The sequence below is a fragment of the Pongo pygmaeus genome, chromosome 20, assembly GCF_028885625.2.
Source record: "Pongo pygmaeus isolate AG05252 chromosome 20, NHGRI_mPonPyg2-v2.0_pri, whole genome shotgun sequence".
Taxonomy (NCBI): Eukaryota; Metazoa; Chordata; class Mammalia; order Primates; family Hominidae; genus Pongo; species Pongo pygmaeus.
In genome coordinates, this window is record NC_072393.2 from 42,900,422 (window position 1) to 42,924,915 (window position 24,494).

At 38.6% G+C, this 24,494-nt stretch overlaps 1 protein-coding gene across 5 annotated transcripts in view; it reads right to left on the reverse strand.

Moving 5' to 3' along the window:
* ZNF569 (zinc finger protein 569) overlaps positions 1–24,494 on the reverse strand; it is a 54,146-nt gene that overhangs the window by 13,818 nt on the left and 15,834 nt on the right. For 2 of the 5 annotated variants that reach the window (XM_054462466.2, XM_054462463.2), the window contains one exon: positions 16,262–16,319. The exons of the other annotated variants lie outside the window; for them this stretch is intronic. In XM_054462466.2, coding sequence (XP_054318441.1) covers positions 16,262–16,276 — 15 coding nt within the window. In that variant the 5' untranslated portion in view covers positions 16,277–16,319. The remainder of the gene's footprint in view (positions 1–16,261; positions 16,320–24,494) is intronic. 5 annotated transcript variants of the gene reach the window in all.

Below are 24,494 nucleotides of genomic sequence, written 5' to 3' on the forward strand. Positions count from 1 at the left end.
GTAGTATATATCTGCAGTTGAATTTTTTTTTTTTTTTTTGAGATAGAGTCTCGCCCTGTTGCCCAGGCTGGAGTGCAGTGTGGCGTGATGTTGGCTCTCTACAACCTCCGTCTCCTGGATTCAAGTGATTCTCCTGCCTCAGTCTCCCAAATAGGTGGGACTACAGGCGTGCGCCACCAAACCCAGCTAATTTTTGTATTTTCAGTAGAGACGGGGTGTCCCCATGTTGGCCAAGCTGGTCTCTAACTCCTGACCTCAAATGATCTGCCTGCCTCGGCCTCCCAAAGTGCTGGGATTACAGGTGTGAGCCACCACACCCAGCCTGAAATTTTTAAATTCATAATGAAATGAATAGGTTAAAGGGAAACATAAGCCTAAGACTGATCTTAAAAAAAAGAAGAAAATCCCAACAGTGCAATACTGTAGCACCCACTGTTATTCTTCTATTCCAATATTTATTCTGTCTTCCCAATTTCTGGCCAGGCATATGGTCTGCTGAAATAAGTATTAATATGTTTATATGATAATGTTCTGCACAGTGAAATGAAAGGACTGCATGCAACTGCTGATAAGTGAGCATAAAGGCATGAGGTATACCATTTCTCCTAAGCTTCTACCTTCCTGTAGACTGGTAGGTCAATGAGACTTACCAGAGTCGAGAGCAAATACAGCCATTTGAGATAATGAGGCAGAAGCCAACAACCGAGAATGGCAGAGCAATGAAGGAGAAAGAGTTTTGTTCTCTGCCCTTTGGAGCTACAGGACCAGCCTTGAACTTCAATATGAGAGACAAATAAACTTATATCTTGTTTAAGCAAAGGTTATCTGGGCTTTCTATCACAGGCAGTCAAGTGTAATACTAACAGATTAATATGTTCATGCCAGATCTGGCCATCCTTTGGCAGCTATGAAGGGATGGTGCTCAAATTCTCTTTAAGGGAATCCACTGTGAGAAGCATAGTTGGCAAACAGCCTCCAGCTGCTCCACTTTCATGCTGAGGTCATGATACCCCAACACTGCTTCCAGCCACAGGCTCAGCATAGTGAGGCTATTAAAGTCTGGACTATTACACTTGATATGGTTTTCCTCTAGTGGGAAAGCTTTGGTCAGCAACTCCCCTTTGGCCTGGCTGAGACTTTCTCACAGTTTCAGGATGGTCTGAGTTGGCAGAAAAAAATATTAGTAAACTTGAAGACAGATCAATAAAAATGATCCAATTTGAAGAAGAGACAGAAAAAAGGATGAAGAAAAATGAATACGAGCTGGACACAGTGGCTCATGCCTGTAATCCCAGTGCTTTGGGAGGCCAAGGTGGGAGGATCACTTGAGGCTAGGAGTTCAAGATCAGCCTGGGCAAGATGATGAGACCCTATCTCTACCAAAAAATTTAAGAAATCAGCTAGGTGTGGTGGCACATGCCTATAGTCCTAGCCACTCAGGAGACATTGGTGGGAGGATTGATTTAGCCCAAGAGTTCAAGGTTACAGTGAGCTATAATTGTGCCACTGCACTCCAGCCTGGGTGACAGAGTGAGACCCTATCCCAAAAAAAAAAAAGAATATAGACTCATAAATGTGAGCTAGAGCAATAAGTGCATCAACATATGCATAATTTAAGTATAAGTTAGAGAGGAGAGAGAAAAGGACAGAAAAATATTCAAAGAAATAATGGCTGAAAACTTCCCACATTTGATGAAAAACACTAATGTATACATTCAAGCTCAATGAATTCCAAGTAGGATAAACGCAACAAGGTACACACCTAAACACATCATAGTCAAAATGTTGAAAATAAAAATAAAGAGAAAATCTTGAAAACAGCAAGGGAAAATAATTCATTATCTTCACCAACCACAATAAAACTAATAGCTGACTTCTCATCAAACACAATGGAGGACAAATAGCAATGGGACAACATATTCGAAGTTCTGAAAGAAAAAAAAACTACCAGAGAGGAAGCAGGGAAAGAGGGCCCAGTAGAAGCCTCCACCAATCATACTCCCCACAGGAACACCAAATTGAACAACTATCCACACAAAAAAGCACCTTCATCATAACCAAAAATCAGGTCAGCAATCACAGTATCTGGTTTTAACTTCACATCACTGAAAGAGGCACTGAGGAGGGCAGGAAAGACAGTCGTGAATTGCTAACGCCATCCCTCCCCTATCCTCTGGCAGTTGCCATATGGTGCTGAGAGAGAATCTATGCACCTGGAGGAGGGAGACCAGAGTGATTGCAGGACTTTTCATTGGAACTCAGTGATGCCCTGTCACAGCACAAGGCAACACCAGGGAGAACTCAGTTGGTGCCCACACCAGAAGTATTTAGACCAGCCCCAGACAGTCTAGGGGAATTGTCCATTGTAGCAGTAGAAACCTGAATTCTGGCAAGCCTCACCACCATGGGCTAAAGGGCTCTAGGATCCTAAGTGAACTTGAAAGGCAGTCTAGGCCACAGGAATTGCAATTCCTGGGCAAGTCCTGGTGCTGTGCTGGGCTTGGAGCCAGTGGACTAGGGGGGCATGGGACCCAGTGAGACACCAGCCAGGGTAGCCAAGGGAGTGCCTGTGCCACCCTTTCCCTAACCCGAGGTAGTGCAGCTCGCAGCTCCAGGAGAGACCCCTTCCTTCCACTTGAGAAGAGGAGAGGGAAGAGTAAAGAGGACTCTGTCTTGCACCTTGGACACCAGCTCAGCCACAGTATGATAGGGCACCAGGCAGAGGCCCCCATTCCATGCGCTAGCTCCTGGATGCAACTTCTAGACACACCCTGGACCAGAAGGCAACCCGTTGCCTTGAGAGGAAGAACTCAGTCTTCGCAGCATTTATCACCTACTGACTAAAGAGCCCTTGAGCCCTGAACAGTCAGCAGTGGTAGCCAGGTAGTACTCACCATGGGCCTTGGGTGAGACTCAGAGACATGCTGGCTTCAGGTGTGACCCAGCACATTTCCCGCGTGGTGGCTACAGGGAGAGACTCCTGCTTGAGAAAAGGAGAGGGCAAAGTACAGGGAACTTTGTCTTGCAGCTTAGGTACCAACTTGGCCACAGTGGTACAGCACCAAGTGGGTTCTTGGGGTCCCCAATTCCAGGCCTTGCCTCTTGGATGGCATTTCTGGACCTGCCCTGGGCCAAAGGGGAGCTTGCTGCCTGAAGGGAGAATCCCAGGCCTGGCAACATTCACCACAAGCTGACTGAAGAGCCCTTGGGCCTGGAATGAACATTGGCGGTAGCCAGGCCATACTTGCCATGGGCCTGGGTCAGTGGTAGCCACAGGGAGAAATTCCTCTGCCTATGGAGAGGGGAGGGAAGAGTGGGAAGGACTTTGCCATGTGGCTTGGTTGCCAGTCCAGCCACCGTAGAATAGAGTACCAAGTAGATTCCTAAGGTTTCTGACTCTAGGCCCTGGCTCCTGGATGGCATCTCTAGACCTGCCCGTGGCTGGGGGGACCTTGCTACTCTAAAGGGAAGGATACAAGACTGGCTGGCTTTGCCACCTGCTGACCGTAGAGCGATAGGGCCTTCAGTGAACACAGGTGATAGCCAGGCAGTGGTTACTGTGAGCCTTGGGTGAGACTCAGTGCTGTGCTGGCTTCGTCTGACCCAGCGCAGTCCCAGTGGTGGTGGCCACAGGGGTGCTTGTGTCACCCCTCCCCTAGCTCCAGGCAGCTCAGCACAGAAAGACTCTGGGAGAAAGTAAGACAACAAGAGTCTCTACCTGGTAATCCAGAGAATTCTTCCAGAGAATTCTTCTGGATCTTATCTAGGACCATCAAGGTGGTACCTCTATGATTCTGTAAGAGCCACAGTGTTACTGGGCTTGGCATGCCCCCTGATGCAGATATGGTTGCAGTGACCAAAAACTTAGATCACAACACCCAAGTCCCTTCAAATACCTGGAAAGCCTTGCCAAAAAGGGCAGGTATAAACAAGCTCAGGCTGCAAAGACTGCAATAAATACCTAACTCTTCACTGCCCAGACATCAACAAACAATAACAGGCATTAAGACCATCTAGGAAAACATGACTTCACCAAATTGAACTCAGTACCAGGGACCAATCCTGGAGACACAGAAATCTGTGACCTTTCAGATAGAGAATTCAGAATAGCTGTTTTCAGGAAACTCAATGAAATTCAAGATAATACACAGAAAGAATTTAGAATGCTATCAGATAAATTTAACGAAGAGACTGAAATAATTAAAAAGAATAGAGCTGAAATTCTGGAGCTGAAAAATGCAATGGACAAACTAAAGAATGCATCAGTCTTTTTTTTTTTGAGACAGAGTCTCTGTAATCCAGGCTGGAATGCAGTGGTGTGATCATGGCTCACTGCAGCCTCAACCTGCCAGGCTCAAGTGATCCTTCTACCTCAGCCTCCCAAACAGCAGGGACCACAGATGCATGCCACCATACCCAACTAAGTTTTTAATGTTTTTGTAGAGATGGTAGTCTCACTATGTTGCCCAAGCTGGTCTCAAACTCCTGGGCTCAAGTGATCCTTATGCTTTGGCCTCCCAAAATGCTAGGATTGTAGGCATGAGCCACCACCCCGCAGCCACATCAGTCACTGAACAGCAGAACTGATCAAGCAGAGGAAAGAATTAGTGAGCTTTAAGATAGGCTATTTCAAAATACACAGTCAGAGGAGACAAAAGAAAAATGAGTAAGAAAGAATGAAGCATGCCTGTAAGATCTAGAAAATAGCTTCAAATGGGCAAATCTAAGACTTATTGGCCTTAAAGAGGAGATAGAGAGACAGGGGTAGAAAGTTTATTCGATGGGATAACAACAGAGAACTTCCCAAACCTAGAGAAAGATATTGATATTCAAGTACAAGAAGGTTATAGAACACCAAGTAGATTTAAACCAAATAAGACTACTTCAAGACACTTAATAATCAAACTCCTAAAGGTCAATGATAAAGAAAGGATCCATTTAAACACAGCAAGAGAAAAGACACAACATACCAATGGAAGCTCCAATATGTCTGGCAGCAGACTTTTCAGTGGAAATTTTACATGCCAGGAAAGAGTGGCACGACATATTTACAGTGCTGAAGGAAAAAAACTTTTATGCTAGAATAGTATATCTGGTGAAAATAACCTTCAAACATGAAGGAGAAATAAAGGCTTTCCCAGACAAACAACAGCTGAGAGATTTCATCAACATCAGACCTGTCCTACAAAAAAATGCTAAAGAGAGTCCTTCAACCTGAAAAAAGGACATTAATGAACAATAAGAAATCATGTGAAAGTACAAAATTCACTGGCAATAGAAAGTACACAGAAAATCCAGAATGTTAGAACACTGTAATTGTGGTGTGTAAACTACTCATATCTTGAATAGAAGGATGAGAAGATGGGCTGGGCACAGTGGCTCACACCTGTAATCCTACCACTTTGGGAGGCTGAGGCGGGCAGATCATAAGGTCAACAGATAGAGACAATTTTGGCCAACACTGTGAAACGCCATCTCTACTAAAAATACAAAAATTAGCTGGGCATGGTGGCACATGCCTGTAGTCTCAGCTACTCAGGAGGCTGAGGCAGGAGAATCGCTTGAACCTGGGAGGCAGAGGTTGCAGTGAGCTGAGATTGTGCCACTGCACTCCAGCCTGGTGACAGAGCGAGACTCCGTCTCAAAAAAAAAGGAAAGATGAGAAGATGAATCAATATAAATAAATCAATAACTAAAACAATGTTTCAAGACACAGTACAATAAAATATAAATAAAAACAGCAGGTCGGGCACGGTGGCTCACACCTGTAATCCCAACCCCTTGGGAGGCCGAGGTGGGCAGATCACAAGGTCAGGAGATCCACACCATCATGACCAACATGGTGAAAACCTCTCTCTACGAAAAATTCAAAAAAATTAGCTGGGCGTGGGGTGGCGCAAGCCTGTAGTCCCAGCTACTTGGTGTCAGGCCTCTGAGCCCAAGCTAAGCCATCATATCCCCTGTGACCTGCATGTATACATCCAGATGGCCTGAAGCAATTGAAGATCCACAAAAGAAGTGAAAATAGCCTTAACTGATGACATTCCACCATTGTGATTTGTTTCTGTCCCACCCTAACTGATCAATGTACTTTGTAATCTCCCCTACCCTTAAGAAGGTTCTTTGTAATTCTCCCCACCCTTGAGAATGTACTTGGTGAGATCCACCCACTGCCCGCAAAACATTGCTCCTAACTCCACCGCCTAGCCCAAAACTTATAAGAACTAATGATAATCCCACCACCCTTTGCTGACTCTTTTTGGACTCAGCCCGCCTGCACCCAGGTGAAATAAACAGCCTTGCTGCTCACACAAAGCCTGTTTGGTGGTCTCTTCACACGGACACGTGTGAAGCTGAGGCAGGAGAATCGCTTGAACCCGGGAGGCGGAGGTTGCACTGAGCTGAGATCACGCCACTACGCTCCAGCCTGGTCACAGCGAGACTCCATCTCAAAAATAAATACATAAATAAAATAAAAAGTAAAAACAGCAAAAAGCTAAAAAAGCAGGGGGACAAAGTTAAAGTGTAGAGTACTAACTTTCTCTTGGCCTGTTTGTTTATGCAATCAGTGTTAATTTGTCATCAGTTTAAAATAATAGGTTATAGTATTTGCAAGCCTCATGGCAACCTCAAATCAAAATACATACAACAGATACACAAAAAGTAAAATGCAAGAAATTAAAACATACCACTAGAGACAACCACCTTCCCAAAAAGGAAGACAGGAAGGCAGGAAAGGAGGAAAAGAAGACCACAAAACAACCTGGAAATAATGAAATAGCAGGACTAAGTCCTTACTTATGAATAATAACATTGAATGTAAATGGACTAACATTTGAATGTAAAGCTCTCCAATCAAAAGACAGAGTGGCTGACTATATTATAAAAACAAACAAACAAACAAAAAACAAGACCCAAAAATCCATTGCCTACAAGAAACACACTTCATCTATAAAGACACACATAGACTGAAAATAAATAAATGGAAAAATATATTCATGCAAACGGAAACCAAGAAAGAGCTGGACTAGCTATAGACAAAATAGACTTCAAAACAAAAACTATAAAAAGAGACAAACAAGGTCATTACATGATGATAAAGGGTCAATTCAGCAAGAGGATATAATAATTGTCAACACGTATGCACCCAACGTTGGAGCACCCAGATATATAAAGCAAATATTATTACAGTAAAAGAGAGAGATAGACCCAATAGAATAATTGCTGGAGATTTCAACATTCTACTTTCAGCACTGGACAGATTATCCAGATAGAAATCAACAAAGAACTATCAGACTTAATTTGCACTACAGATCAAATGGACGTAATAGATACATACAGACCATTTCATCCAATGGCTGCAGAATGTGCATCCTTCTCCTCAGCACATGGATCACTCTCAAGGATAGACCATGTGAGGCCATAAACAAGTCTTAAAACATTCAAAAAATTAAAATTATGTAAGATATCTTCTCTAACCACAATGGAATAAAACTAGAAATCAATAAGGAGGAATTTTGGAAACTATACAAACACACGGAAATTAAACAACATGCTCCTGAATGATCACTGGGTCAATGAAGAAATTAAGAAGAAAATTTAAAAATTTCTTGAAATAAATGATAATGGAAACACAACACATCAAAACCCATGGGATATGGCAAAAGCAGTACTAAAAGGAAAGTTTATAGCTATAAGCACCTACATCAAACAAGAAGAAAAACTTCAAATAAACAATTTAATGATGCATCTTAAAAGAACTAGAAAAGAGCAAACCAAACTCAAAATTATTAGAAGAAAATAAATAATAAAGATCAGAGCAGAAATAAATGAAATGAAGAAAATGATACAAAAGATTAACAAAATAAAAAAATCAGTTTTTTAAAAACATGAAATCAGCAAACTTTTAGCTAGACTAAGAAAAAAAGAGAAGACCCAAATAAGTAAAATCAGAGATGAAAAAAGAGACATTATAATCAATACTGGAGAAATTCAAAGGATCATTAGAAGCTACTATGAGCAACTATATGCCAATAAATTAGAAAACCTAGAAGAAATAGATAAATTCCTAGAAAATACAACCTACCAAGATTGAACCATGAAGAAATCCAAAACCTGAACAGACTAATAGCAGGTAATGAGATTGAAGCTGTAATAAAAAGTCTCCAAGCAAAGAAAAGCTCAGAACCCAATGGCTTCACTGCTGAATTTTACTGAACAATTAAAGAAGAACTAATACCAATCCTAATTAAACTATTCCAAATAATAGAGGAAGAGGGAATACTTCCAAACTCATTCCAGGAGGGCAATATTATGCTGATATGAAAACCAGACAAAGACACATCAAAAAAAAAGAAAGCTACAGGCCAATATCCTTGCTGAACATTGATGTAAAAATCCTCAACAAAATACTAGCAAACTGAATTCAGCAACACATTAAAAAGACAATACATCATGACCAAGTGGGATTTATCTTAGAAATGCAAGGACGGTTAAACATGTGCAAATCAATTAATGTGATATATCAGATCAAGAGAATGAAGGACAAAAACCATATGATCATTTCAACTGGTGCTGAAAAAGCATTTGATAAAATTCAACATCCCTTCCATGATAAAAACCCTCAAAAACTGAGTACAGAAGGAACATACCTCAATATAATAAAAGCCATCTATGACAGACTCACAGCTAGTATGCCGAATGGGGAAAAACAGAAAGCCTTTCCTCTAAGATCTGGAATATAACAAGGGTGCCCGCTTTCACCACTGTTATTCAACATAGTACTGGAAATCCTAGCAAGAGAAATCAGATAAGAGAAAGAAGTAAAGGGCATCCAAATTAAAAAAGAAAAAGTCAAATTATCCTTGTTTGCAGGTGATCTTCTATTTGAAAAAACCTGAAGACTCCAGCAAAAAAAACTACCAGAACTGATAAACAAATTCAGTAAAGTTGCGGGATATAAAATCAACATAGAAAAATCAGTAGCATTTCTATATGCCAACAGCAAACAATCTGACAAAAAAATCAAGAAATTAATACCATTTTCAGTAGCTAAAAATAAAATAAAATCCCTAAGAGTTAACCAAAGAATTGAAAGATCTCTACAATGAAAATTATAAAGAACTGATGAAAAAAATTGAAGAGGATGCAAAAAAAAAATGGAAAGATAGTCCATGCTCATGGGTTGGAAGAATCAATATTGTTAAAATGTTCATACTACCTAAAGCAATCTACAGAGTCAATGCAATTGTTATCAAAATACCAATGACATTCTTCACAGAAATAGAAAAAAATGCTAAAATTTATATGCAACCACAAAAGACCCAGAATAGGCAAAGCCATCCTGAGCAAACAGAAAAAACTGGAGGAGCCTGACTTCAAATTATACTACAAAACTACAGTAACCAAAATAGCATGGTGCTGACATAAAAACAGACACATAGGCCAGGAAGGGTGGCTTGTGCCTGTAATCCCAGCACTTTGGGAGGCTGAGGTGGGAGAACTGCTTGAGCCTGGGAGTTTGAGTCCTGGGCAACATAGTGAGACCTTGTTTCTACAAAAAAATAAAAAATTAGGCATGGTGGTGTGCACCTGTGGTATTTGGGAAGCTGAGGCAAGAGGATTACCTAAGCCCAGGAGGTTGAGGCTACAGCAAGCCATGTTCACACCTCTGCACTCCAGCCTGAGCAAGAGAGCAAGATCCTGTCACAAACAGCGACAACAAAGAATAACAACAAGCAGACACATAGACCAATGGAACAGAATAGAGAACCCAGAAACAAATCCATACATCTCCAGTGAACTCATTTTCAACAGTGGTGCCGAGAAATACATTGGGGAAAGAACAATGTCTTCAATAACTGGATATCCATACGCAGAAGAATGAAACTAGACCCCTATCTCTTGCCATACACAAAAATCAAGTCAAAATGGATTAAAGACTTAAATCTAAGACCTCAAACTATGAAATGACTAAAAGAAAACACTGAGGAAATTCTCTAGGATAATGGACTGGACAAAGGTTCCTTGAGTAATACCCCATAAGCACAGGTAGCCAAAGCAAAAATGGACAAATGGGATTATATCAAGTTAAAAAGCTTCTGCACAGCAAAGGAAACAATCAACAAAGAGAAGAGGCAACCCACAAAATGGGAGAAAATATATGTAAACTGTCCATCAGACAGGGGATTAATAACTAGAATATATAAGGAGCTCAAACAACTCTATATGAAAAAAATCTAATAACCTGATTTAAAAAGGGGGAAAAGATCTGAAGACATTTCTCAAAGGACATACAAATGGCAAACAGGTATATGAAAAGGTGTTCAACATCACTGATCATCAGATAAATGCAAATCAAAACTACAGTGAGATATCATCTCACCCCAATTAAAATGGTTTTTTTTGTTTGTTTGTGATGGAGTTTCACTCTTGTTGCCCAGGCTGGAGTGCAGTGGCGCAATCTTGGCTCACTGAAACCTCCGCCTCCCGGGTTCAAGCGATTCTCCTGCCTCAGCCTCCTGAGTAGTTGGGATTTGAGGTGTGCACCACCATGCCTGGCTCATTTTCGTATTCTTAGTAGAGACGGGGTTTCACCATGTTGACCAGGCTGGTCTTGAACTCCTGACCTCAGATGATCCACCCGCCTTGGCCTCCCAGAGTGCCGGGATTACAGGCATGAGTCATCATGCCCTGCCTTAGAATGGCTTTTATCCAAAAGACAGGTAATAGCAAATGCTGGCCAGGATGTGGAGAAAAGGGAACCCTCATACATTGTTGGTGAGAATGTAAATTAGTACAACCAGATGGAAAACAGTTTGGAGGTTCATCAAAAAAGTAAAATAGAACTATCATATAATCCAGCAATCCCACTGCTAAGTATATACCCAAAAGAAAGGAAATCAGTGTATTAAAGAGATATCTGTACTCCCTTATTTACTGCTTCCTTGTTTATTCACAATAGCCAAGATTTGGAATCAAGCTAAGTGCCCATCAGGAAATGCATGGATAAAGAAAATTCAGCCATAAAAAAGAAGAGCCTGTCATTTGCAACAACATGGATGCAACTGGAGATCATTATGTTAAGTGAAATAAGCCAGGCACAGAACGACAAACCTCACATGTTCTCACTTATTTATGAGAGTTAAAAATTAAAACAACTGAACTCATGGAAATAGAGCACAGAATGATGGTTACCAGCAGCTAGGAAGGACAGTGGGTGGGGGAAATGGGGATGGTTAATAGATACAAATATAGTTAGAATGAATAAGATCTAATATTTGATAGTGCAACAGGACAACTATAGTCAACAATAATTTATTTGTACATTTAAAAATAACCAAAAGAGTAAATTGGATTGTTTGTAACACAAAGGATAAATGCTTGGATAAATACCCTGTTTACCCTGATGTGATTATTACTCATTGTATGCCTGTATCAAAATATCTCATGTACCTCATAAATGTATACCTCATACATGTATACACCTACTATGTATCCACAAAAACTAAAAATTAAAAAAAAAACTATCAACAAAGAATCCTATATTTAGGAAACTTACCTTTCAAAAATGAAGGTGACTATGTTAGGTGAAAGAAGCCAGACACAAAAGGTCACATATTTTCTTGTTGTATATATATGAAATATTCAGAATAGATAATATAGCCAGAATAGGTAAATCCACAGAGACAGAATGCAGATTGGTGTTTGCCAGGGGCTAGGAGTAAGAGAGGGATAGGGGAACAGATGCTTAATGGGTATGGGGTTTTATTTTGAGGTGATAAAAATGTTACAGAACCAGATAGAGGTGGTGGCTATACAACACTGTGAATGTACTAAAGACCACTGAATTGTTGAATGATTAATTTTAAATATGTATGTGAATTTCAGGTAAAAAAAAATAAGGTGAAATAAATAAAAACAAAGAATTCAATGCTAGCAGACTAGCCTCATAAGAAACATGGAAGGAAGTTATTCAGACTGCAAGGAAGTAACAAAAAACAATTAAAATCCACATGAAAAAATGAAGAGCTCCAATAAAGCACTAAGCAGAATGCAGAGCACACAGTAGGCTCCATAAGTAATCATCAGCTGAACTACCTTCATTTTCTTAGGTACTCTGCCCTACGTTTCTGGAGAAGTGAACCTTTTACTTGTAGATGAAGACTTAATATGGCAACAACAGAACAAATAAATGTGATATTCTTCCTCTATGGGCTGGCTAATTTTCTTCTTTATCAATGCGCTTTATCACCAAGAATATCTCGAGACCTTCCATGGCCTTATTTTATGCTGCCTTGGCCTCTACTCAGCGCTCACTGGCTCCAAACACGTTCAGCAGTATACTAGTTTTGAAGCACATTTTAATGTATGTTTCCTTATGCCTCATACATTTTCTCCATTTAACTTTATTGAAAAAGGAAAGACAGAGGAGATGATGAAAGGGGAAAATCCTCTCCTTCCTCTTACAGGCCTGGAATAGAGGAAACAAAGGCCTTAAAGGTAGGGAGGCAAGCAGTTAAATATGTGCCTAGAACTCCCCACACTCCAAGGCATGAGTGTGAAATGGGAGAGAGGCAGTGAGTTAAGTGGGAAGAGTGTCATGTCAAACTGAGAGAATAACTTCTAAGTAGCTTTCAGTTCCCATGTAGCACAGACCCTGAGTAGGATGAAATAGGGTCATTTCAGAAGGCAAGATGAGGCTGGGCATAGTGGCTCATGCCTGTAATCCCAACACTTTGGGAGGCCGAGAGGCAGGAGGATCGCCTGAGCCCAGAAGTTCGAGATCAGCCTGGGTAACATAGTGGGACCCTGTCTCTACAAATTGTTTTTTTAAATTAGCCAGGCATGGGGGCACGTGCCTGTACTCCCAGCTACTTGGATAGCTGAAAGAGGGAGGATTGCTAGAGCCCAGCAGGCAGAAGTTGCAGTGAGCTGAGATTGTGCCACTGCACTCCAGCCTGGGTGACAGAGTAAGACCGTGTTTAAAAAAAAAAAAAAAAAAAAAAAAAAGAAGGCAAGATGCTCCTACAAGCATGCTGTGGGGTTTAGGGGACCCAGGAAGCATCTAGAGCATGACAGAGATTCAGAGAGATCTACAGAGATAGCAAGAACCAAAGGAGGCCAGTTGATAAAGAGAGGTCCTTGGACCATCACTGAGCTGTGAAATACACCATAAACTCATCAGCCACTGAATGTCCTAAAAAAGGAGCTAGCTAAATCATCCAGCACATACCCAAGCTATGAAGATCTTTCCTGTTATCTCAAACACCACCTTAACAGAGAACAGGGATACAAAGTAGAATCTGAATGACTAAATAATTGCCAAGAGAACAATTTGCTGATTGAACTAAGTTTTGAATCAGACTGCATTAAAATTAGTTTTTTCATTTTATCAATCAGAACTCACAGGGGATAGCAGAGCGAGTTTAGAAACATTCTGGGCCTCTTGGAGCTTAGAATCTACTTTGGGGACACGGAAATGAAAACATAAGCAAGTGAATAAGTGAAGTAAAATGTGATATTGATAAGTTAAGAAAATGCAATAAAGGTAATGGGTTATGGAATGAATCAGAAACTCTACTTTGAATTTAGTAACCAAAGACAACACCTTGAGGAAGATGACATTTCAGCAGAAACCTGAATGGTGAGAAAGAACCAGTCATATAAATATCTAGGGTAGAAACATTTAAAAGCATGTTCAGAGTTCCTGGGGCAGGACAAACTTGGTCTGTTCAAAGGGGGGTAAGGTTAGTGAGGCTGAAACACAGTGAATGAGGGAGAACGTAGCACAAGATAATGGTGAAGACATGGGCAGAAGGCATACCAAGAAGGGCTTTGTAAGGGACATTATTCCACATGTAAAGGAAAGACACTAGATGGTATTAAGCAGAGAAGTCATAATAAAACCTTAGGTTTAAATTATCACTTTGGTTGTTCTATGGAAAATGGACAATAGATGGTCAGAAGTGGATACAGGGAGATTAGTAGGCAGTTGCCAGAGTAGTTCCAGGTAAGAAATGAAGTGACATGGTTTATAAGATCCATGGAAATGTTGATCAGAGAATATAATAATATTCAGCAATGAGATTAACTGAACTACAACTAGCTGCAACAATTTAACATGGATGAATCTCACAAACATAATATTAAACAAAAGAAGCCAGACACAGAATACACAGATTATATAAAGTTAAAAGACAGGGAGAAACAATTTATGGTGATAAAAGTTGAACACTCCTGGGGTGGGGGTGATGACTGGGAAGTATAGAAAAGGTATCCTAGAGTGCTAGGGTAATTCTGTATTTATTCACTGAGTGTGTGCACTGTGTTACACAGGTGTGTTCATTTTGAAAATTAACTGAGTGTGCCTGAGGAAGAAACTAGAGATATACAGAAGCTGGTAGATAAAAATACATGGTCGACCGGGCGCAGAGGCTCACGCATATAATCCCAGCCTTTGCGAGGCGGGCAGATAACCTGAGGTCAGGAGTTGGAGACCAGCCTGGCCAACATGGTGAAACCCCATCTCTACTAAAAATACAAAATTAGCCGGGTGTGGTGGTGCACGCCTGTAATCCCACCTACTCGGGAGGCTGAGGCAGGAGAACTCCTTGAATCTGGGAGGCAGAGGTTGCAGTGAGCCAAGATCGCATTCACTGCATTCCACCCTGGGAAACAAAGTGAGACTCCAAAAAACAAAAAACAAAAAAAACCACGGTCAAAGAAAGGAATATCTCAGAAGAGCAAAGCTTTGAGCTGAGGGTAAAAAGTAAAATATGTTCAGTATCTGAGAGTGTAGGATAAATCTGAAAGAAAACCACAAGTATTCACAGAATATCAAGTGTACTAGGTGATCTTCTAGGTGCTGGAGATACAGCAGTAAACAAAGTAAAACACATTCTCTGCTCACATTCTAGTGGTTAAAATTTTAAGAATTTACCAGAAATGATTACAGTGTGGCTCAATCAGCAGCAATTGAAAAAGATATGTAATTGAAAAAGATAATTACATAGGGTCATTTGAAAGACACATATCCCACCTCTTTCTTAAGATAGTCTAGTTTTCTCTCTTTAAATTTACGGGCCGGGCACAGTGGCTCACACCTATAATCCCAGCACTTTAGGAGGCCAAGGCAGGTGGATCACTTGAGGTCAAGAGTTTGAGACCAGCCTGGCCAACATGGTGAAATCCCATCTGTACCAAAAACACACAAAAAAAATTAGCCAGGCGTGCTGGTGGGTGCCTATAATCCCAGCTACAACGGAGGCTGAGGCAAGAGAATCACTTGAACTCGGGAGGCGGAGGTTGCAGTGAGCTGAGATCGTGCCATCGCACTCCAGCTTGGGCAACAGAGACTCCATCTCAAAAAATAAATAAATAAGTAAATAAATAAATAAATAAATTTATGTATGACATGCATAGAGTAATGTGGTAAAATGGACTAGTCTTAAGCATAAAATCTGATAAATTTGTATACATTTATAGACATGGGTACCTACCAGTAAATCAAAATATAGAACATTTTCAGCCCTCCAGATTTCTTCATGCTGTTTCACAGTAAATACCCTCTCAGAGGTAACCAGTATTCTGACTTCTGTCACAATACATTAGTTTTGCCCATTTTCAACTTTATATGAATGGAACCCTATGATAATACTTTTTTGTTTCTGGCTTTTTTCATTCTATGTTTGTGTAATCTATCCATGTTAGTTGTTGTGTGTAACAGTCATCTGTTCTTTTTTATTGTTAAGTAGTATTTCACCATGTAAAATACTATAATTTACTCCTTTTCCTGTTAATGTTCATTTGCATTGTTTCTAATGCTGGGCTATTTTGATAGTTACACTTTGTTTTATCCTTGATCAAAAGAGTACATCAAAAGAGCTAGGTTTATCAACTACAAGAAGTAACACTACAGTGTTTTCATTGACCTAGGTATCAATGAAAAGCTTATTTCTGTTAGAAAATGTTGATTTTTTATTGTTACATACAATGAAAATTATGTAACAAATTTTTGCTCTGGTTTTCTTTACCTGTAAAAAGGAAATTTAAATTTGAAGCCCAGCTTTAATCTCTCTGAATGAATTTCATAAAATACCCACATTTTAACTGTTCCCTAGTTTTAATCATTCAACTCTATTTCCCCTGAAAATATGTTTTATGTGCATAGGCCTTTATAATTTACTGTATGAATTACTGCAATCCCCTTAAATTGCATTGGAGAGTAAGGCAAGAAACAAATACACTATTTAATATTTACCTGGGACTCAGTCATTTCCTCTTCTTTCTGGGAAGGGATGGGGCCTGCAGAAGTAGATCTGGGCAAGAGAATAAAAGTCATTAAAATAGGCCTGTCTTTAGTTTCAGAAACATGCACACACAGGGTGGATTAAAGGTCACCCTGTAGTGGAATGATAATTAAATCTATCAGAAATGCCAAGAATATTCACACCACAAAGGTTCTTAATAGGTGTGAGGATGATTGGAATAATCATGCAGAGCTTGGGCACAGGGTGGATAGAAACAGGGGTGCATATGTGGGAGCTCTGTATCAGAGAATACATGTAGCGTCATGAAAGCATATATGCAGGAAAATTATGAAACTGACAAAACACCTAAAGTATTTTAATGTATTGAGACATTTAAGACAGTAATAAATAGCATTTAAGAAAGAAGTAACAATTTAAAAGAATTTAAAAGGTGATATAATTATATCTTGAGGAACAAATAAAAAGTTTTTATGTGTGAGTAATGTGTATCGGAGGTACTGATAGTAAGAGAGTTAAATCCGTACTTTTCCCCAGCCAGAGCAATCACACAAGAGAAAGAAATAAAGGGCATCCAAATTGGCAAAGAGGAAGTCACACTGTTGCTGCTGATGATGACATGATTGTATACCTAGAAAACCCTAAAGATTCATCCCAAAAGCTCCTAGAACTGGCAATTGAATTCAGCCGTTTCAGGACATAAAATTAATGTACACAAATCAGTAGCCCTGCTGTATGCCAACAGCAACCAAGCTGAGAATCAAATCAAGAACTCAACCCCTTTTACAATAGCTGCCAAAAAAATAAAATGCTTAGGGATGTACTTAAGCAAGGAGGTAAAAGATCTCTACAAGGAAAACTACAAAACACTGCTGAAAGAAATCACAGATAACACAAACAAATGGAAACATATCCCGTGCTCATGGATGGGTAGAATCAATATTGTGAAAGTGACCATACTGACAAAAGCAATCTACAAATTTGATGCAATTCCCATCAAGGTACCACCATCATTCTACACAGAACTAGAAAAAACAATCCTAAAATTCATATGGAACCAAAAAAGAGCCTACATAGCCAAAGCAAGACTAAGCAAAAAGAACAAATCTGGAGGCATTACATTATGTGACTTCAAACTACACTATAAGACCACAGTCACCAAAACAGCATGGTACTGGTATAAAAACAGGCATATAGACCAATGGAACAGAATAGAAAACCTAGAAATAAAGCCAAATACTTACAGTCAACATATCTTCGACAAAACAAACAAAAACATAAAGTGGGGAAAGGAAACCCTATTTACAAATGGTGCTGGGATAATTGGCAAGCCATATGTAGAAGAATGAAACTGGGGCCGGGTGTGGTGGCTCACCCCTGTAATCCCAGTACTTTGGGAGGCCAAGGCAGGCGGATCACGAGGTCAGGAGATCAAGACCATCCTGGCTAACACAGTGAAACCTGTCTCTACTAAAAGTACAAAAAAATTATCCAGGTGTGGTGGTGGGTGCCTGTAGTTCCAGCTACTTGGGAGACTGAGGCAGGAGAATGGCGGGAACCTGAGAGGCGGAGGTTGCAGTGAGCCAAGATCACGCCACTGCACTCCAGCCTGGGGTGACAGAGCGAGACTCCATCTCAAAAAAAAAAAAAGAAGAATGAAACTGGATCCTCATCTCTCACCTTATACAAAAATCAACTTAAGATGGATCAAAGACTTAAATCTAAGACCTGAAACCATAAAAATTCTAGAAGATAACATTCAAAAAACCCTTGTAGACATTGGCTTAGGCAAAAACTTCATGACCAAGAACCGAAAAGCAAACAAAACAAAAACAAAGATAAACAGATGGGACTTAATTAAACTAAAAAGCTTCTGCACAGCAAAATAATCAGCAAAGTAAACAACCCACAGAATGGGAGAAAATCTTCACTATCTGTACATCCAACAAAGGAGTAATACTCAGAATCTACAAGGAACTCAAACAAATCAGCAAGAAAAAAACAATCCCATCAAAAAGTGGGCTAGGACATGAATAGACAATTCTCAAAAGAAGATATACAAATGGCCAACGAACATATGAAAAAATACTCAACATCACTAATTATCAGGGAAATGCGAACCATAACCACCATATGATACTTTACTCCTGCAAGAATAGCCATAATCAAAAAATAATAAATGTTGGCATGGATATGGTGAAAAGGGAACACTTTTATACTGTTGGTAGGAATGTAAACTAGTACGACCACTATGGAAAACAGTGTGAAGATTCCTTAAAGAACTAAAAGTATATCTATCATTTGATCCAGCAATCCCACTCCTGGGTATTTACTCAGAGGAAAAGAAGTCATTATAGGAAAAAGATACTTGCACATGCATGTTTATAGCAGCACAATTCGCAATTGCAAAAATATGGAACCAGCCTATATATAAAAAGGAACAAAATAAAGGCATAAAAACAGAGTGAATTTTACTGTATACAAATAGAATTCAACCAGGATGTGAATTCTGGGAGGTGGAATCTAAAATAGAATGTAGAATATGACACATTAATTTAACTGTACTACAGAAGAGGTTTATTGTAGATTCTTTGGCATTTTCTACTTAATTATGTTGTCTGCAAATAGAAAGTTATATTCCTTCCTTTTCAATCTTTATGTCTTTTATGTACTTTTCCCTTATTGCACTGGCTAGGAATTCCAGTACAATAGTGACTATTATAATAGTAGTAAGAGAGGACATCCTTGCATTGTTCCCAGTCTTAGAGATAAAGAATTCAGTATCTCACCATTAACTGTAATGTAGCTCTAGGTTTTTTGAAGATGCCCTTTAGTAAAGGTTGTTCCCTTCAATTCCTAGTTTGCTGAGTTGTTTTGTTTTTTGTTGTTAACATGAATGAATGTTGACTTTTGTCAAGTGCTTTTCTGCATCTACTGAGATAAGAGTCATATGTTTATTCTCTTATTACAGTCAACTATAGTAATTGATTTTCAAAGGATGAACTGGAAATTCATCTCATATTCCCAAGATGAACCCTATTGTGATATACTTTTTTCATATTGCTAGATTCAATTCACCCATATGCTGTTGAGGATTTTTGTTTCTAACTCCATGAGGAATACTAGTCTGTAGTTTTCTTGTAGTATCTTTGGCTTTGGTATCTGGGCAAAGCTGGCCTCATAAAATGAGTTGAAAAGTGTTCCTCCTCTTCTATATTCTGGAAAAGTTTGTATAGAATCGTTAGAATTTCTTCCGTAGATGTTTAGTATTTCACCTGGGAAATTATCTGGGTGTGGAGTTTCCATTTTGGAAGGTTTTTAATCACAAATTCAATTTCATTAATAGATATATAACTATTCAGGTTATTTCTTAATTTTGGTAGTTTATGTCTTTCAAAAAATTCACTCATTCATCCAAGTTGTCAAATTCATAGGTATGGAGTTGTTTGCAGTATTTTTATTATCCTTTTCAAATCTGTGGGGGTGAGTGTGACACCCTGTCTTTCATTCCTGATATTAGCAATTTGTTTCATTTTTTCAACTCTTATTGATCTTTTCAAAGAACAAGCCTTTAGTTCACTGATTTTTCTCCATTATTTTTGGTTTCAAATTGTACTGAATTATGCTGTAATCTTTAATATCCCCTTCCTTTTGTTTGCTTTGAGTTTAGTTTGCTTTTTCCCCCTCTAGTTTGTTAAGGCAGAAGTGTAGTAATGATTCTTCTAATTATTTATATCATTTAATGCAACAAACTTCCCTGTATGCACTAATTTAGCTGCTTCTCACATATTTTGGTGTGCTGTATCTCCATTTTCTTTCAAATTATTTTTTAATTTCCTATAATGTTTCTTCTTTGACTCGTGGACTATTTAGAAGTATGTTTAACTTTGAAATATTTGGACATTTTCCAGATACCTTTCTGTTCTTCTAGTTTTATTCTGCTATGTGCTAAGAACAGACTTTGAATGACTTTTATGTCTTTAAAATTCTTGAGATTTCTATTATGGCCCCAAATATGATCTATGTTGGTGAATGTCCACGTGCACTTGAGGAAGACATGTATTCTGCTGCTGTTTAGAGTGTTCTATAAATGTCACTCACATTTGAACACCGAAAAAATTGACATTCAATACTTGCATGTTGGTTGATAATGCTGTTTTGGAGTCTTCTGTAACTTTTCTGATATTCTGCTTTCATGTTCTATTGATTCCTGAAAGAGGAGTTTTAAGTCCCCAACTATAATTGTGCATGTGTCTATTTTTCCTTTAAGTTCTATCAGTTTTTGCCTCGTATATCTTGAAGCTCTGTTGTTAGCTGCATACACATTTATGATTGTTGTCTCTTCGTACTTACCCCCTGAGCATTATGTTTCTTCATCCCTGATTAAATCCCTTGTTCTAAGCTTTGTCTAATATTAAAGTTGCTTCCTCTTTTTTTCTTTTTTTGGTTAATATTTTGTGGCATTTTTTTCTATATCATTTGCTTTTAATATACTTATTTATCTTTATATTTAAAATGGGTATCTTAGGCTACTCCACCTTGTAGTGTAGTAGTTAAAATGGGTTTCTTGTAAAACAGCATTTAGATGAATCTTGCTCTTTTATACAACGTGATAAGCTCTATCTGTAACTGGTGCATTCAGAATGATATTAAAATTGATTACTGATATAGCTGGATTAAGATGTACCATCTTCTTAGCTGTTTTCTATTTGCTCCTTTTTCTTTTTTACTCTCCTTCCCCTACTTTTCTCCTTTGGTTTCGTTTAATTGCACACTTTTTATTATTCCATTTTATCTCCCACTTAGTCATTGTGTATGACCTTTTAATGTACTGTTGGACATGGTTTTCTAGTATTTTGTTGGGGATTTTTGCATCTGTGCTCACCAGGAATATTGCCCTGCAGTTTTCTTGTGTCTCTGTCTTGCTTTGGTATCAGGTTAATGCTGGCCTCATAAGATGAGTCTGGAACTGGTCCCTCCTCTTCAATATTCTGAAAGATTTTGAGAAGGATTTCCATTAATTCTTCTTTAAATGTTTGGTAGAATTCACCAGTGGAGCTGTATGGTCCAGGGCTCTTCCATTAGGAGGTTTTTGATTCCTGCGTCAGTTTCCACTCTAGTTATAGGTCTGTTCAGACTTTTAATAATATTTCTTCGTGATCTAATCTTGGTAGTTTGTATGTTTCTAGGAATTTAATTTTTTATTCTAGGTTATCCAGTTTGTTGACATATAATTGTTAACAGTTTTTTCTTAAGATCCTTTTTACTTCTGTGGCATCAGTTGTATTGTCTCTTCTTTCAATTCTGATGTTATTTATTTGAGTCTTCTCTATTTTTTTCATAGTTTAGCTAAGGGTTTGTCAATTTATCTTTTCAAAATACCAACTGTTAGTTTCTATCACTTTTCTATTTAATTTATTTATGCTCTCATTTCCTTTATTTCCTTCCTTCTGCTAACTTTGGGCTTAGTTTGCTCTTCTGATTCTGGTTCCTTGAGATGTAAAGTTAGTTGTTTATTTGAGATCTTTCTTCTTTTATCATGTAAGAGCTTATCCATATGAATTTACCTCTCAGTTCTGCTTTTGCTGCAACTTATAAGTTTTGGTATGTTGTGTTTTTGTTTGCCTCAAGGTATTTTCTAATTTCATTTTTTATTTCTCCTTTGACTCAATGGTTATTCAAGTTTTTGTTCATTTCAATATATTTGTAGATTTCTTGGTTTTCCTTGTTATATTAATTTCTAGTTTCATTCCACTGTGGTCAGAAAATATATTTGGTATGATTTAGATATTTAAAAATTTTTTAACATTTGTTTTGTGATCTAATATGTGATGCATTATGGAGAAACATCCATGTGTACTGGAGAAGAATATGTATTCTACAGCTGTTGGGTATAAAGTTCTGTATATGGCCAGGCACGGTGGCTCATGCCTGTAATCCCAGCACTTTGGGAGGCTGAGGCAGGCAGATCACCTGAGGTCAAGAGTTTGAGACCAGCCTGGATAACATGTTGAAACCCTGTCTCTACTAAAAATACAAAAATTAGACGGGCATGGTGGTGGACACCTGTAATCTCAGCTACTCCGGAGGCTGTGGCAGGAGAATCACTCGAACCCGGGAGGCGGAGGTTGCAGTGAGCCGAGATTGTGCCACTGCACTCCAGCCTGGGTGACAGAGCAAGAATCCATCTAAAAAAAATAAATAAAAATAAAAATAAAAAATTCTGTATATGTCTATCAGATCCATTAGGTCTACAGTGTTACTCAAGTCAAATGTTTCCTTATTGATTTGTCAGAAAGTTCTGTCCATTATTAATGGACAGAAAGTGGGGTATTAAAGTCTCCTATTATATTGTATTGCTGTATATTTCTCTCTTCAATTTTGCCAATGTTTCTTTTACATATTAGATGTCCTGGTGTTGGGTGCATATATATTTATAATCATTCTATCTTCCCAGGGGGTTGACCCTATTATCATTATAAAATGTCCTTCGTTGTCTTTTGTGAGTTTTTTACTTAAATCCTATTTTATCTGATATATGTATAGCTACCCTGCTCTTTTGGTTACCATTTGCATGGATCATCTTTTTCCATCCCGCACCTTCAGCCTATGTGTGCCCTTAAGATCTGAAGTGAGCTTCTTGTAGACAGCATATAGTTGGGTCTTGTTTATATATCCATTCAGCCACTCTGTTTCTTGATTGGGGAGTTTAATGTGCATTTCCTATCATTATTGCTAGGGAAGAATTTACTATTGCTATTTTGTTAGTTGCTTCATGTTAGTCTTCTTCCTTCATCTCTTCCTCTCTTGCAGTCTCCCTTTGTGTTTTGTTAGTTTTTTGTATTGATATGCTTTGACTTCTTTCTCTTTTATGTAGCCTCTATGGGTAATTTCTGGCATATGTGGTTAGTTTGGAGCTTAAGTAAAATATAGATTAACAGTCTATTTTAAGCTGGTAACAAACTTAAGTTCACTCACATACAAAAACTCTTCATTTTAAATTCTCCTGCTCACATTTGGTTATAATTGTCACAATTCACATCTATTCATAGTGTATCTTTTAACATATTTCATATCTATTTTTAATACTTTTGTCTTTTAACTTTTATAGTAGAATGAAAAGTTATTTACCTACCACCATTATGGTAATGCAGTATTCTGTATTTACATATATATTTACCTTTATCAATGAGTTTCATATTTTTCTATACCATCTTTTTGCTGTTTGGTGCTTTTTCATTTCTATTTGAAAACTCCCTTTAGCATTTTTTATAAGGCAGGTCTAGTGGTGATGAACTTCCTCAGCTTTGGTTTGGGAAAGTCTTTCTGTCATCATCATTTTTAAAGGATAGTTTTGCCAAGTATAATATTCTGGGTTGGCAGGGATTTTTTGTTATTGTTGTTTGTTTTGTCTGTTTGATCTTTCAGCTCTTTGAATATATCATTCTACTCTGTTCTGGCCTGCAAAGTTTCTGCTGAAAAAAATCCCTTCATAGTCCTATACATGTTCCCTTGTATGTGACAAGTTGCTTTTCTCTTGCTGCTTTAAAATTCTGTGTTTGACTTTTGACAATTTGCTATAATGCATCTTGGTATGGGTTTGTTTCATTTTATTTTGTGTCCTCTGTGCTTCCTGAATCTGGATGTTCATTTCCTTCCCCAGCTTTGGGGAGTTTTCAGCCATTACTTTTAAAATAAGCTTTCTGGTCCTTTTTCTCTATTTTCTCCTGAGATTCCTATAATGTATACATTAGTCTGCTTGATGGTATTCTATAACCCGCTTAAGCCTTCTTCATTCTTTTTCATTATTTTTTATTATCACTCCCCTGACTGAATTATTTCTAATGGCTTGTCTTCCAGTTTGCTAATCCTTTCTTCTGCTTTATTTAGTCTGATGTTGAATCCTTCTAGTGAATGTTTCAGCCAATTCTCTGGGGAGCCCACAAAGAAAAGATGGAGTACTGGTTGTGCAAACCAACCCTTTCTCTCCCCTGGATGAGTTAGGGCATCTCTTCCTGACTGTATGGTACTGTACCAGGGGCAGTATCTCTAGCAACGGGGTATCCTGAATCTCCCTACTAGCTTCACTAGTCTTGTTTCATGTTCTCCCAGGATGCAAGGCCTTTACAATTAGTTTCTGATTTCTCACCAACAGAATTTGTCTGTGAATTGTTGCTGAATTAGTATTTGGGAAGGTGAGAAAGGGTCCAAGTCTTCCTACACCAC